The 13,430-nt window shown below is 36.3% G+C and overlaps 1 protein-coding gene across 2 annotated transcripts in view; it reads right to left on the bottom strand.

The window, feature by feature from the left end:
- The window catches only part of LOC126373547 (probable cyclin-dependent serine/threonine-protein kinase DDB_G0292550), a 36,832-nt gene extending 23,735 nt beyond the window's left edge, over positions 1–13,097 (bottom strand). Inside the window, exon 1 of one of the 2 annotated variants that reach the window (XM_050019678.1) lies at positions 12,962–13,097. In XM_050019678.1, coding sequence (XP_049875635.1) covers positions 12,962–12,977 — 16 coding nt within the window. In that variant the 5' untranslated portion in view covers positions 12,978–13,097. The remainder of the gene's footprint in view (positions 1–12,961) is intronic. The other variant, XM_050019676.1, reaches the window with a different exon arrangement.
- Positions 13,098–13,430: the final 333 nt, after the last annotated feature.

Raw genomic sequence — 13,430 nt, 5'->3', positions numbered from 1 at the left:
TGTCTTTCTTTTTTGTCTATGAGTAAGTACAGAAAAAAAAATTATCTTAAAAAAACATAATCGATTGAAATCTAACGTTTACTAATTCTCATAATACAGTATCCTATTCCCTTACAAAACCCTATAACTAAATGTGGGAAAAGACGTGCAAACCACACGCAATCAACTTTATTACAACTAAGTATAGTTAAATAACTACGTGACCAGAGAAGACAGTTTTGTGGGACCACCTCCATAATGTCCTACGTCCAATTTAGTCGCGACGTCGTTAACAGGAATTATACATCCTTTAGCTCTACAGATTTGGTCCTGGTGAAAATTACTTCCTCATGCCTCGTTCCTCGAAAAGGGTTTAACACGACTATCGAAGCGTCAAGAGTGAAGTATTAATAGCTAACTGTGTTTGTATAAATCTTTAAGTGCTTAGTCGACAGGCTATCAATTTGCAAGAACCGATCTTTATAAAACGAGTTCTTCTGACATTTTGAATTTCGAATTTGTTTGTTTGTTGTCTAGTGTCGACCTCAGCAGAGATTATTAAATAAACTAACCATGCGTAATACCTAAATTCCACTAAAGTTTTAATACAATGTTCTTGACTAGATGTGTCAATGGTTTTGACATGATTCAAATTAAATATAAAACAGATTCTATGTTCTTTTGTAAAGTTCAACGTTTTACAAGAAGCGTAGAAATTTCTTTCGTAGGTATGTTATTTACCAACTTATTTCAGTGGCATTTGCAAATTACTACGGACTGGAATGTCGCAAAAACAACAAAGCTTTCAACTTGTCGCGTGTGAGACATGCTAAATTGTGAACAAATGATACAAGCAGTTTTGTCACGGGCTGTGTCCAATGTTTATTTTGCTTCATACGCTTTCTGGGGAGCGGTGGCGGTTTCGAAATGTATTAGCAAACATTCGTCAGCTACTTATGACATACGACAAGTTCCAAGTGTGATATTGATATTAAATTATACTTCAAGGTTGTTGATAATATTATTAATTTATATGCACCGTACGTGTCTAATAAATAGCAAAAAGTGTTTTTTTGATTTATTATAGATTTGCCGCACATGGCATTAACTACTTGGCCGGACAAATGACAACAGGCCTGAGGGTGCAGTTGGGCGTGAACCTCGGCTCAGGGCGTCGTCTGAGAGGAACAATATTTGAAAGAATTTATCGACCCTAGTGGGTCGATAGCGATAAGCGCTGAATGAGGGAAATCGTCGACCACTCCGGCGGGGTCTGTATCGGGAATAGCAAGAAGTGGGGAATAATGATCGATGTCGAATAGTAAAAGTTTGTGTTTCCAATGTTGGCAACTTGTTAAGTACTGCATGCCCGAAAGCCACATAGAGCACCAACATTGATTGGTGAATGCATATTATTGTATAATAATAAAACATAAACAAAAAGAAAACATGTATAATAGACAGAGCAAAGTTTTGAGAAGAAGTTTAATAACACTCCCGTCTTAAGCAACGTCGCAGTAAAATGTTTATTTCAAGTTTGATTGCTTTGTGCGTCTGTCTCTTTGTGATAGGAGATACAAAAGCACCGTTAACACTCAGTAAAATCTAGGTCTCTACATTACCTAGGTTGCTTGGGAGATATAGCAGGAACCATTACCATTAACACTTTCAAGGACAGGACGTCTAACGACGTTCCGATTCCAAGGTGTCGTTATGTTCATTCCAAGGTGATATTATGAACCATCAGTGACCCATGCTTTCTGTCCGTGAAAGGGTTAATGAATAACCTTACCTTACCTACCTTTATTGATGAACCTTAAACGTATTACTTATAAGATATTTATTTCATTAACCTGTTGCGTATACTTAATAAAATTAATTAAAGGAACATTAGAACAAAAATATAAAATATATCTATATCCCATAGGAAGTCTTCTAATTACTTTGGCGATTACTTTATTAGGGTGTGTCATCTTATTCTTATCGTATGGGTTGTAAGTTGCAATACCAAGCTTATCAACCCTGGTGTCAGGGATATTAATGAACCGCCAAAGGCCCCTAACACGGATCATGTTGCTTTCGGACAATCAGGTGATCAGCCTGTAAAGTCCTAACCAAACTAGTGACTTGTGCTGTACATGTTTTGTGTAATCATTTCGGTATCATATTTACCGATTGTTTCTCCTCCTAAAGACAACTTACTCATGCAAATGATCTTCATTTCATAACCACCAGGCATACAATTAAACCGTCTAGAAACGCAAGAAGGGTGGATAGGAGAGAGTTGGTTACAATTCAAGTGATCTCAGATTTCGTATCGTAATGTGGGCAGGCAATGGCGCGCGACGGACCGCTGGCGGTGCGCCTGCGCACACTCGGTTGCACATTGCGCATCAGTTGCGTAGCTAGGATGGGTGACACCCAATGCGTTATAACGGTATCATGGTGTCACCCCAACAACGAATGCTATAACCGATACAATTTGATCTTTGATAATTTGATTGGGATATCATACGCATTACAAAATCATTACTTGATTAACTTAACCCTTTCACGGACAGAGACCATGGGTCATTGATGGTTCATAATAGGTAGTATGACACCTTAGAATCGGAACGTCCGTATACGTTCTGTCCTTGAAGGTGTTAAAATGACCTCAAACAGTAGTGATTTATCGCTATAACCCATTTATGGGTGTGTGTAAATTTGTACTTTTTCCCCTGGGAAAAACCCGCTGTATCACCCCGAGCGGGTGACACCCGCCCCGCCCTAGCTGCATCCCTGTTGCACATGCGCATCCCGACGTGTGGCGAACCGACAGGCAGACGAGAGAGCTGAATTAATTGGGTCAGCCGATTAGTTTATAGACAGACACTGACCAAGGCGGAGATGGCGACTGGCGGTAGGAAATTGACGTGCTTCAAAACACGAAGGAAGTTTTTAATATTGTGTGCTGTTAGAATTTATCAGTGTCTATGCAATATTTAACAGCTTCCATGGTCTAGTGGTTAGAGCGTTGGGTACACAATCTGAAGGTCCAGGTTCGATTCCCGATGGGACATTGTCAAAATCACTTTGAATTACCCTGATTGTCCTAAAAAGTCCTAAAGATTCCGGACTTCAGAAGGCACATTAAGCCTCCAGGGCTGCTAGCTCAAACACCTCCACCAACCCGCAGTGGAGCAACGTGTTGGAACATGCTCCATACCCCCTCCCCCCGGTGGGATTAATCCCGGTGGGATTATTTTATAAATATCACGTTAACATTAAGTCTGTCAGAATTCGCGCCAATGTAGACTTAAATTGATGTAACTATTATCCCGCTATATCATATAATATTAAATGTCTCATATACTCAAAGGTTGCGTGGAAGAGATTGCTATCTAGAAATAATGCCGTATTTTAGTATTTCCTGTGTGTGCAATAAAGTAGAAAACCCAAATGACGTTTTTAATTAAGACTATAAAAGACAAGAAAGTTAAATAAAAGATTGCATATTTGACCACAAAAATAAATGTGGAATTAATCCACTGATTGTAAAAACTTTATTTCCTCTGGGATCAGTGGGTGGGGCTATTAGTGGACATCTCGTAAACCTAGACAAAGTTATATCTTTGGTCGTAAACTACAAATGCAGCTGTATCTTTTTGTTTTATTTGTTTTTACACACAATACGTTTTGTTTTACTCAAATATTACCTATATATTTTTTTTCTTTATCACCTGAAAAGCTGGCTAGACCATTGTTCAAAACACGAACTCGTGTTTAGTGCGTTAGTGCCTATGAATACTTCCAATATGATAGTTTCCAACTAGTCAAACGGCCTCTGTGGTCCAGTGGTTGAGCGTTTGACTCACGATCCGGAGGCCCCGGGTTAGAATCCCGGTGGGAACATATCGCAAAAATCACTTTGTGATCCCTAGTTTGGTTAGGACATTACAGGCTGATCACCAGATTGTCCGAAAGTAAGATGATCCGTGCTTCGGAAGGCACGTTAAGCCGTTGGTCCCGGTTACTATTTACTGATGTAAGTGAGTAATCGTTATATGAGCCATTTCAGGGGCCTTTGGCGGCTCAATCATAGCCCTGACACCAGGGTTGATGAGGTTGGTATTCCACCTTACACACAACGCACACGATAAGAAGACTAGCCAAATCAGTTACTTTTTACTAAACGTCAAAACACGAAATGACTATGGAATTTGTATGAAAAGCAACCTGTGACGTCATAGAAGAACGTGACAAAATGTCGCACTTATTATTAAATTTTTCTTTATTAAAATTCATAAATAGGTTAAATAGACAAACGAAAAGGTTTTTTGTTACCTTTAGATCTGTCTTTATTTAGAAATCAGAATTTCATAATTTATCTTTCACCGAGGAAGTTGTCTCTCGACGGTTTATGGTTCGGCTATCGAATTATTCTAAACATATTTAAATATTGAATTATCGGCTAACAATTATTTAGATATATATGCCACTTTATAACCGTAAAATCAAAAGGCTCAGTCCAGATTTTTGTTATTATTTATTTATTTTAATAAGTGTTAGTGGTATAAGTCAAGGATAGAACAGATTTAATTACATCGACTCTAAGGCCCGAAATAGGCGAGTAGATTTGTTACACGAAATGACAAAGATGGAGATATTTGACCACACGGTGAAGAAAAGTTATCGTAACTCCCTATTTAGGGCACATCGACGTATCATGAATATCATATCACGCGTGTGATGCTGTAACTACACCATTACGAAAATTTTCACAAAATTGCAGTGATGTTATGAAGCAAGTGCTTTTCAATAAGAGATTCGATCTATGAGATTATACTTACTATACTAGCAGTACTTAGAACTGACCGATGAATATTCAAGATTACTAACCACACTACAAGACACAAGCATACAATACAAGCTATTGCATCAGCAATGGTTGCATGTACAAATGACGTGTCCTACCGAGCACAGGATAATTGACTACCTATACATCTTTAGGAGCTAAAATACATAAATATTCCAAGTAATGTCTTCATACAAATGACCCAAGCCTTAAAGTTTAGAAATACTAGCGAATGGATGCTAGAGAATATTATGTAAAGATAGATAATTTTACAAAATATTATAATACAAATGACCCAATAGATATGACTAGTTTGACATCATCACAATCGCAATCATTGTAGAAATTATACCATAAAAATAAAAAATCGATGTTCTATTTCTTCCACATAAAACTAGTTTCAATATAAAAGCATCGTTTGGAGACCATCCAAATTCCAAATCAAGCAATCAACCTCGACAGAACCACGATTATTGTCATAGGCGACAGTTCAACAAAATCCAATTCATGACCCGTTATTTACATTGAGGACCCGAAACGAGGAACTGACGTATGACGTAACCGAGTCACACAACCAAGTCCAGACAAGCAGACAATACATTCCGGTTTCACAATGCCTGTCGCAGGCAGATCAAGTTTACATATCACTGTTGCGCAACTGTCGCTAAAATAAAGCGAGGGACCGCGGGTCGGGTTGAGAAAACCTACTTAATTAATGCTGGTCCTCTTTTTATAGAAATCGTAAGCTTTTTGGTAGTTAAAAAATCTTGTCTTGAATTGTTGGTTTGGACTCTCTTTGAGCTTTATATTTGTATTTAAAATGAGTAATAATGATGCAAATGTGTACATTGGTACACATTTGCAAAGAAAAATTAAAAAAAAAAATCAAAGAAAAATTGCAGTAGTAGGTGTTATTTTCTTATTTATTTAAGGACGTGCACACTTGGTTGCATATTAAGTTCTGCAAAAAAACATTTGAGACATGGCTATTACTTTCATTTAGGAGGCATGAAACGATACTATCATTACAAATATTTGTTATATTTTGTAAATATTTAAATAAAAGAAGGAGAGAACGAACACATTTTAGTAATAAGAACCGTGCAGCGTTTTTTTATACTAAAAAGCGATAGAGAGATCGTATTTGCGTGGCAAGCGTGATTCATCTCAAGCCACATCATCACTCACCCGATTTGATGAGATTTTCCACAAAGGCGAACCAACACCGTATTAGAAAAAAAATGATCGATATGTTTGCAAAAAGAGAAGACGTTTATTAGAATCACGACAAAGTTTACACAGATGACGTAGTGTTGTGACGATAGGCAAGGCAACAGGTGTCCGAAATCAGACTGATCGTGCGTAGGTGACATTCCGAAGGATTACCATGTCGAGAATGTAACCTAAACTACGTGACAATATCGGAAACTCCAAACCGAGAATGTATAAAAAGCTAGTCCTGATTAACCGGTACTTTCTACGATAGGCCATGATAAGATAAATATGCGAATTTGCAATCAGAAACTCTAATTTGTATTCGATGTCCCATCGCGATTGTAATGATATGACGTGGAGATTAATGCGTGGAATCGATATTGCTTTGTAAAGCTCGAAAAGGCTTGCATTGCATTGAGTCTTGCAAAGCAGTGTCAATATTTACATCATCATTAATCAGTTGTAGTCCACTATTGGACACAATATATTTTATATATCACTGTCTATTAGACTCTACGATTCCTATTGGCGAAGTAGAGAAACAAATAGGCAGAATGTTCAACAAATTTTATGCTATAAATGTGATGAAATAATAAGATGATAAGACATGATGTATACTATAGTGTCAGTATCGGTTACTAACTCGCCACCGAAATTAAGTCTCCTAATGGTCAACTTTTACGACACTGCTGTTCAGTTACGCGAGTTAGAACAAGTTTACTTAGTAAAAAAACGTCTTTCATGAAACAACAGATATGCATCACATTCCCATAAAGTGTCCAGCAATAAGAGTAAGGTACGTGACAGTCGAGATGTATTATTTGTTAAGAAAGTATTTGACAGCATTCAAACTAATGAACGGGTATGTATCAAAGTCGAGAATGAAGCTACTGATGGAAATATAGATACAGCAATAGTGCATAATCATTCGACTACTAAAGAAGATGACTTTGCAGAGTTAGATAATGGTGGCAAGCGTGACTTCAATTTGCACAGGCATTAGTGACAAACAAACATGAATCACTATGGGAACGTGAAAGGTTCTATTAAAACTGATGTATTATTTACGTATTTTTATTAGTAGCATTAGATATTTGTGTCAACGTCTTAGTTAATTCATAATGCAGTCTAAATGAAGGCATTTATTATTTAAATAGAAATTGAACATCGAATTGAAAGTTCATAGTAAGTGAAACTTTCACATCAAATAATTTTGAAATTAAAAGGCATTGAGATACCTAATACTACATTAAAAGAATTTAAAGCACGTAGGCAGGTAATGGCATTATTATGAATGGAAACAAGTAGTAGAGGTTTAAAATGACACAGCTTATGCTTATAATGACGTTTTGTTGGCCATAACACTACCCACGCATTGCCTCATCAATATGCAGATAAAACACGAAGCGAAACATTGCTGCAGTATACTAAATAAATATAGCCACAACAAAATGCAAGCTCACTTGTATGCAAATATAGGTCAGAAGAAGCGATTTGATGGATGGGATCAATTTCCTATTGATCGATTTAATGCTTTCATGCAGACTCATTTTCTTAAGTAGATCGAGCCTGTGGTTGGCAAAAATTGCGCAAGTTACCTATATGCAATTTGGGTTCTTATAAAAAGTCGATTTAATAGCAACTGATTGTGCAATTTCGAAAGATTTATTTTGGTTGACTCTTTAGTATCTGCTTCAAGTCACAATCTAATAAACACAACTGGCATACAGGCAAATTCAAAAGATAGAACAGGCATGTCTGATATATTGTTCCCTTCATTGACTACGTCAAACATAGGCGCTATTGTAATTCGCAAAAGCCATTGAGTAAGAGTCAACGCACTGTCTATTAGAAAACGAGGACGAACGAGATGTCATTAATATGCGAAGAGACGCGAACAGCGCGATAGTAATTGCAAACCGCAATAAAATTAGGACTCAATAATAATTCGTTCAGCAAATACATGATTGATAATCTGCAGCTGCGAAAACAAGTCGTTCAAATCATTGGGCCACTTGAACTTTCAAAGTTCAGGCTCGAGAGAACCTTTTACTTACAAGATTTTTCTTAAGTTCACTTTCACAGAAAATACTGCAGTAAGTGCCTCTTTAGCAGTAAGTAGGTAAAGTACTCAACAAATTACAAATGTAATGTTTTAATTATGGGTAAGTTAAGTACTTTGTTGGAATGAAAGCTATAATTGACATGTCTTGGAATTGCTGGTTTTAACACAATTCATGAACATGGTTATGACAAAAGATGCGCTGCCGACCTTCGGTAGGTATGTTTACGATGATGACCGTTCTCAACACTTGGGGTCTAAGGCCCCACGTGGGCGGATCAAACCCACATACAAAATATTTCAAATGCGTGCACGCTAAATGGATTTTAATAAACTTCGATCACGATATTAATAAAATTGATCGTGTAACTGATACACAATAAGATTATCGTGATAAACTTTCCCTTATGATTGATAAAAATTTCATCTTTAACTGTTTCAACATTAGAGATGATACAGACGGTCGATGTAGTGTTATAAGTAGACGTTGCCCGACTTTTTTGTTGGTAGTTTAATGAAAGCCAACACCCTTTACAAAAAGTATCGGCGCATTGAATGTTTCCGCTACGCTGGCTCTACCTATATCCAACCACATCACGGCAAAATTCTAGACTGCAGAGTGCAACGAACTTAAGATCAACACGATATCTCTAACACCTATTGTGAGCATAAATTCAACATGAACTGAACGAGGGGCATTATGGAACAATCCGAAATAGGAAAGCAAATTGAAAGTTGATTCGATACAATGACAAGCAGAAATGGTATTAGACAAGATTTAGAAGAATAAACTGTTGAAGATCGTAGATAGCGACTAATATTGACACCGACATAATATTGTTGTGTACAATCAAAAGTAATTATATTGTTTAGCGATGCGAGGAGATTACGGTTGATTCTGTTTGAGATTAGCCATGGAACATTATGGTAAAGTGATGATAAGACGGATTCTTAGCATACTTTACACTGAGCAGCTAATAGCAGTTTCTATTCTAAATAAAGAATAAATAGGCCAATGATGTATTCAGAAAGTCCTGCTATAAGGCAATGCAACAGATATCTCAATATTAACTGATGAGATGTACTGACAGATTAATACTTAAATACGAATGATGACTGGACGAAACTTTTTACCACTTAGACATCGTCATAGCTCATTAGTGCCTACAATTCGTGTTCGAAAAGCTTCACGCCACAATGAACCGGAATCACAAAACATGCTTTCATACCCACTGAATACAAAGCGAAGAAACGGAGCTAATTTTGATAAATAGAGACACTTGGCGATGGAAGATAAGGTGTTTATAATTAGCTTTAAAGATTCACTGATAGAAAACTTAGCGGCTCTGATACTATTGCATAAGTCATTACAGTTCCTTTATGATTTAGAGCGCAAAAACTTGATTATAACCGATTTTATGCAGCAGGATTTAATAATTTTATGCTATTCTACATTGATTAAAATATTGTAATTAAATTCAATACAACCATCACAAGATGACCGCATTGATTGAACCGTGAAGAAGATTGGTAACTGTAAGAAAATATTGCCTACTCTGATGCTAAATCTGAAAAAGATGGGAGTTATAAAGTTATGTTGTACGAATTGACTAACTTTATAAATTGTTACTGTTTCATATACTTAAGTCTTCATGAGGTTGATCTAAGAAGTAATGGGTACTTGAGTAAATTTTAGACGTCACGTCGTTAAGGGCGTTTTCACACTACTCCGATTCTTATCCGATCCGGACGAATAACGGACGGATGACGGATCTGAAGTGGCCGTAGTACTATTTGTACGGTAGCTTAGCTTCCGCACTACACGCATCCGGCACCCATCCGATAACTCATAGTAATTTTCTACTGTCCGTCTTCTGACGGACTCGGTTCGAAGTATCGCCAAAACACCCTAAGAGCTTGGAAGAAAATGATCAGATCAGATATAAGTAAAAAAATAGCGCCGCAAATGTCCCAAATCAAATGATTACGGAATTCCAAAAACAATAATTGGAAAGTTTCATTGTTAGGTTACTTTTAAAACTGCTGCAGTTTCGCAACGGCGTAAAGTTCGATTGGGAGAATATTTGCTTCCGAGATAAGGCTATTATAATCTATTAACAGTTCGTTTACGTAAACTACGTAACACCTTGCTGTTGGGTATTTTAGCAGATGAAGCGATAACGTCTCTTTAGTAACAATTGAATCGAGCCTTACTTTTTTTTAAATAAATAGTTGTAATTGTTATGAAACTATGTGTTTTTTTTTTAATTTCTTAAAATTTACTTTGCTGCTTATCATTTTGCTAACAATACAACATAACCTAAGCTCACGATTATATCCTAATTGGGGTAGTTAGAGGTGCCTCCGTCGAAAGATGAACTAAAATGATGATGGTGAGGAAACGATGATGGGATATTTATAACACGTGATTATGAGAAACTATGCTTATATATATTAACAGCTTTTAAAAAATAAGTTTATCTATATTAAGATCACGTAATATTCGGCTTTAATGTAAATTACTTGTGACCTACTATGGCTCATTTGTAGTCTCCATGGAACTTGTAAGACCTAACCTTGGGATGCGATAAGGAGAAATACACGGGATTTGAATCTAAACTGCTTTGATATGAAAATAGATAAAGCTCAGTTGATAGCAGGTAAGTTTATCCAATGATATGCAATGGCACGTAAGGTTTATTCCCTGTAACGAAAGTCGATAAGTAAACTTTTTGTTTAGTGCTTTTGGTAATTCTAAAACAGTAAAATACTCAGGGCTATTTCATTGTAGAAAACGATTCTAAGTCTGCGTTCTGAGAAAATTTTACGCAGTGATCACTGTAAAGCAGAATGGTCAATAAAATTAGCCTTGTCTAGCATTATGACACGTCCAAGTTACTTGGTCAAACAATTACTAGCATAACACTATTGCTAATCCCGAGGTGTGTCGTTTCAATAAACTTTTGTAGCAAATTGGCAATGGAAAGGGCGATGCCCTTTGGGACTGGGGCCAAATGGCAAAGGTGCCTTTCAATATCGCAGGATATTTGCAGGCTCGTGAGGATATTTCGCGGGAGAATAGGTAGTTTCGTTTATTAGAAATGAGGTAGAATTTCATCAAGTAGTAAAACCAGTATGTAATTATCGTTTTCTGTTGATAGTGACAACATTACATCCTTTAGAAAATACCTACTAGAGTCATGATAGGAAAACATACTTATTTAATTAATGTTGTCTCGATTTTACTCGCCAATATGACAAATGTGAGCAAAGTTTTAACATCACTTGTGATAAGATAGTCTGTGATGACAATTAGGGTTCTGAGTATACATCAGATTCGTAGTCTATAATTAGGGAGAACCTAACCTGTATTGGGTGGGTTTTCCCTACAGGTTGAAAGGTCAAACAGGCAGCCGCTTCTGTGAAAAACCTGACCTTTCAACTGTTCTGGTTAGGTAAGCGGACCCCGTGAAAACCGGATAACGCTAGGGAGATAATGATGTTTCAGTTTCAATCTGTACTCACGGAGAAGGTTTATGGAAACATTTAATTGACTAATCGGTCCTTCATTTAGGCGATAGGTATTTACGATGACATAAAAATAATCTAACAAAATTTCCACCAAGTATTAGGTAAATTTTGTACGATACTACATGGACCTTATTTTGGGATATTGTCGTCAAAACTTCGGTCAGTAAAGAGTTGGCGAGATTCTACATACGATCCATACGGAGTGTAGATACAGGATGTGGATCCTCAACATCAGGTGTGGTCAAAATCCTGTGAACATCTCATTATTCCGTGTGACTCATTTAAGCATTCGCACTTTACGAATCCTTTAATAGTCGGAGTGCGAATTAGAGCTATAACACTAGCATTGTTTTCACAACTAGCTTCGTTCTATAAAGTCGTATGCACCGTTCTAACTTCAAACGAGTTTGGTACCAAGTTTAAAAGGTCCGAAGTTCTTAATTATGCTTAGTACAGATGTTTACCTGAAAGTACAGAACGTCGTAAGTTCATTACTCTGTTGTTTGTACACGGACTGGTCTGAACCATGACGTAATGTTACCTCCTAGCCTATTGCGCGTTGCATATTTACTGCCCATAGAAACGGCGATAAGACCAGCCTCCCATAATGGGTCACCTTCTGTGGAAGGCAACTGACTGAACAATGTTGCTTGGTATGCCATGTTGTTCTACCTATGTATGTCTACAATCAAGTTCCAGAGGGTACTGTAGTATCTATGTTAATAGTTGTAGGTATTGTGCTAAACTTTATTGCCCACTGTTTTGTCCATAAGTAGGTAGGCACTTTTAGAGTTATGTCTAGTATTTAGCTTGATTTAGCAAATGTATAATGATGTAAATTTATAGGTATGTATTTTCTTTCATTATCAGTGTTTAAACCTAAAATAATAATTATTTACATAATTTATCACACACTTACCAATTTTATACATTCACAAAGATGTAAACACATGGTAGTATCAAATTAAATAATAATAATATAAAATTGTTATTGAAAGCATTTTTATTACATGATAATTATCTACTCAGGTTACCTAGCTATTTTTAAAGGTATTTTTTATTTTTTTATGAATTATTAAATAGGTACCTATGTGTTGTTCAAAACATTACCCTGCAACAGAAAATTAATACCCACGCCAAGAATTAATAGTAATTATATTTTTAATTAGTGTTTATTAGTCTTGGGTTTCCTAGAGTCGATGACAGGATCTCCAAAAAGGACCTTCAAACTAAACCTGTTATAAACTTTGATGATTTTCAAAGATTGGCGGTATTATCGATCGTGTTACTGTAACCTAAAATTACATAGTAATATAATAATATTGACAAAAACTTACCTTCGTATATCTCCATGTCGATTCCGGCCAAAAAAATGAAAAGTTTCTAAAATAAATCGTTTCTATGACGACGCATGACAGCAAACTCTAATCGGATTCTTATTGGCTGTTTGTCAAAAAGCTCTCGACCCGCATGTCAATTTGTTGATATAAAGCTACCTTTACATGAGCTATTTTTAACTTTTGGAAAAGTGTTAGCACCGACATGGCACCGACACATTAATTTTACTTTTATAAACTAATGAGGGACTTTCCACTCTACTTTCTACCAAAAACAATACAGATGGCGTTGTACAGCTTTAACGTTGCTTTAACGTGATAATTACCTATTTTTTCATTACTCGGGTACATAATTATTACAAATAAAAATGTAATGGCAGAAGCATATATAAAAATAATTGTAGATTGATATTTGGATCACATTATGTACAGAATTATGTTGCTACCTATGTTGCTTCTCTTTATTTTG

The sequence above is a fragment of the Pectinophora gossypiella genome, chromosome 16 (genome assembly GCF_024362695.1).
Source record: "Pectinophora gossypiella chromosome 16, ilPecGoss1.1, whole genome shotgun sequence".
In the NCBI taxonomy this organism is placed as follows: Eukaryota; Metazoa; Arthropoda; class Insecta; order Lepidoptera; family Gelechiidae; genus Pectinophora; species Pectinophora gossypiella.
Note: the sequence above shows the minus strand (reverse complement) of the source record. Positions and strands in the feature narration are given on the sequence as shown.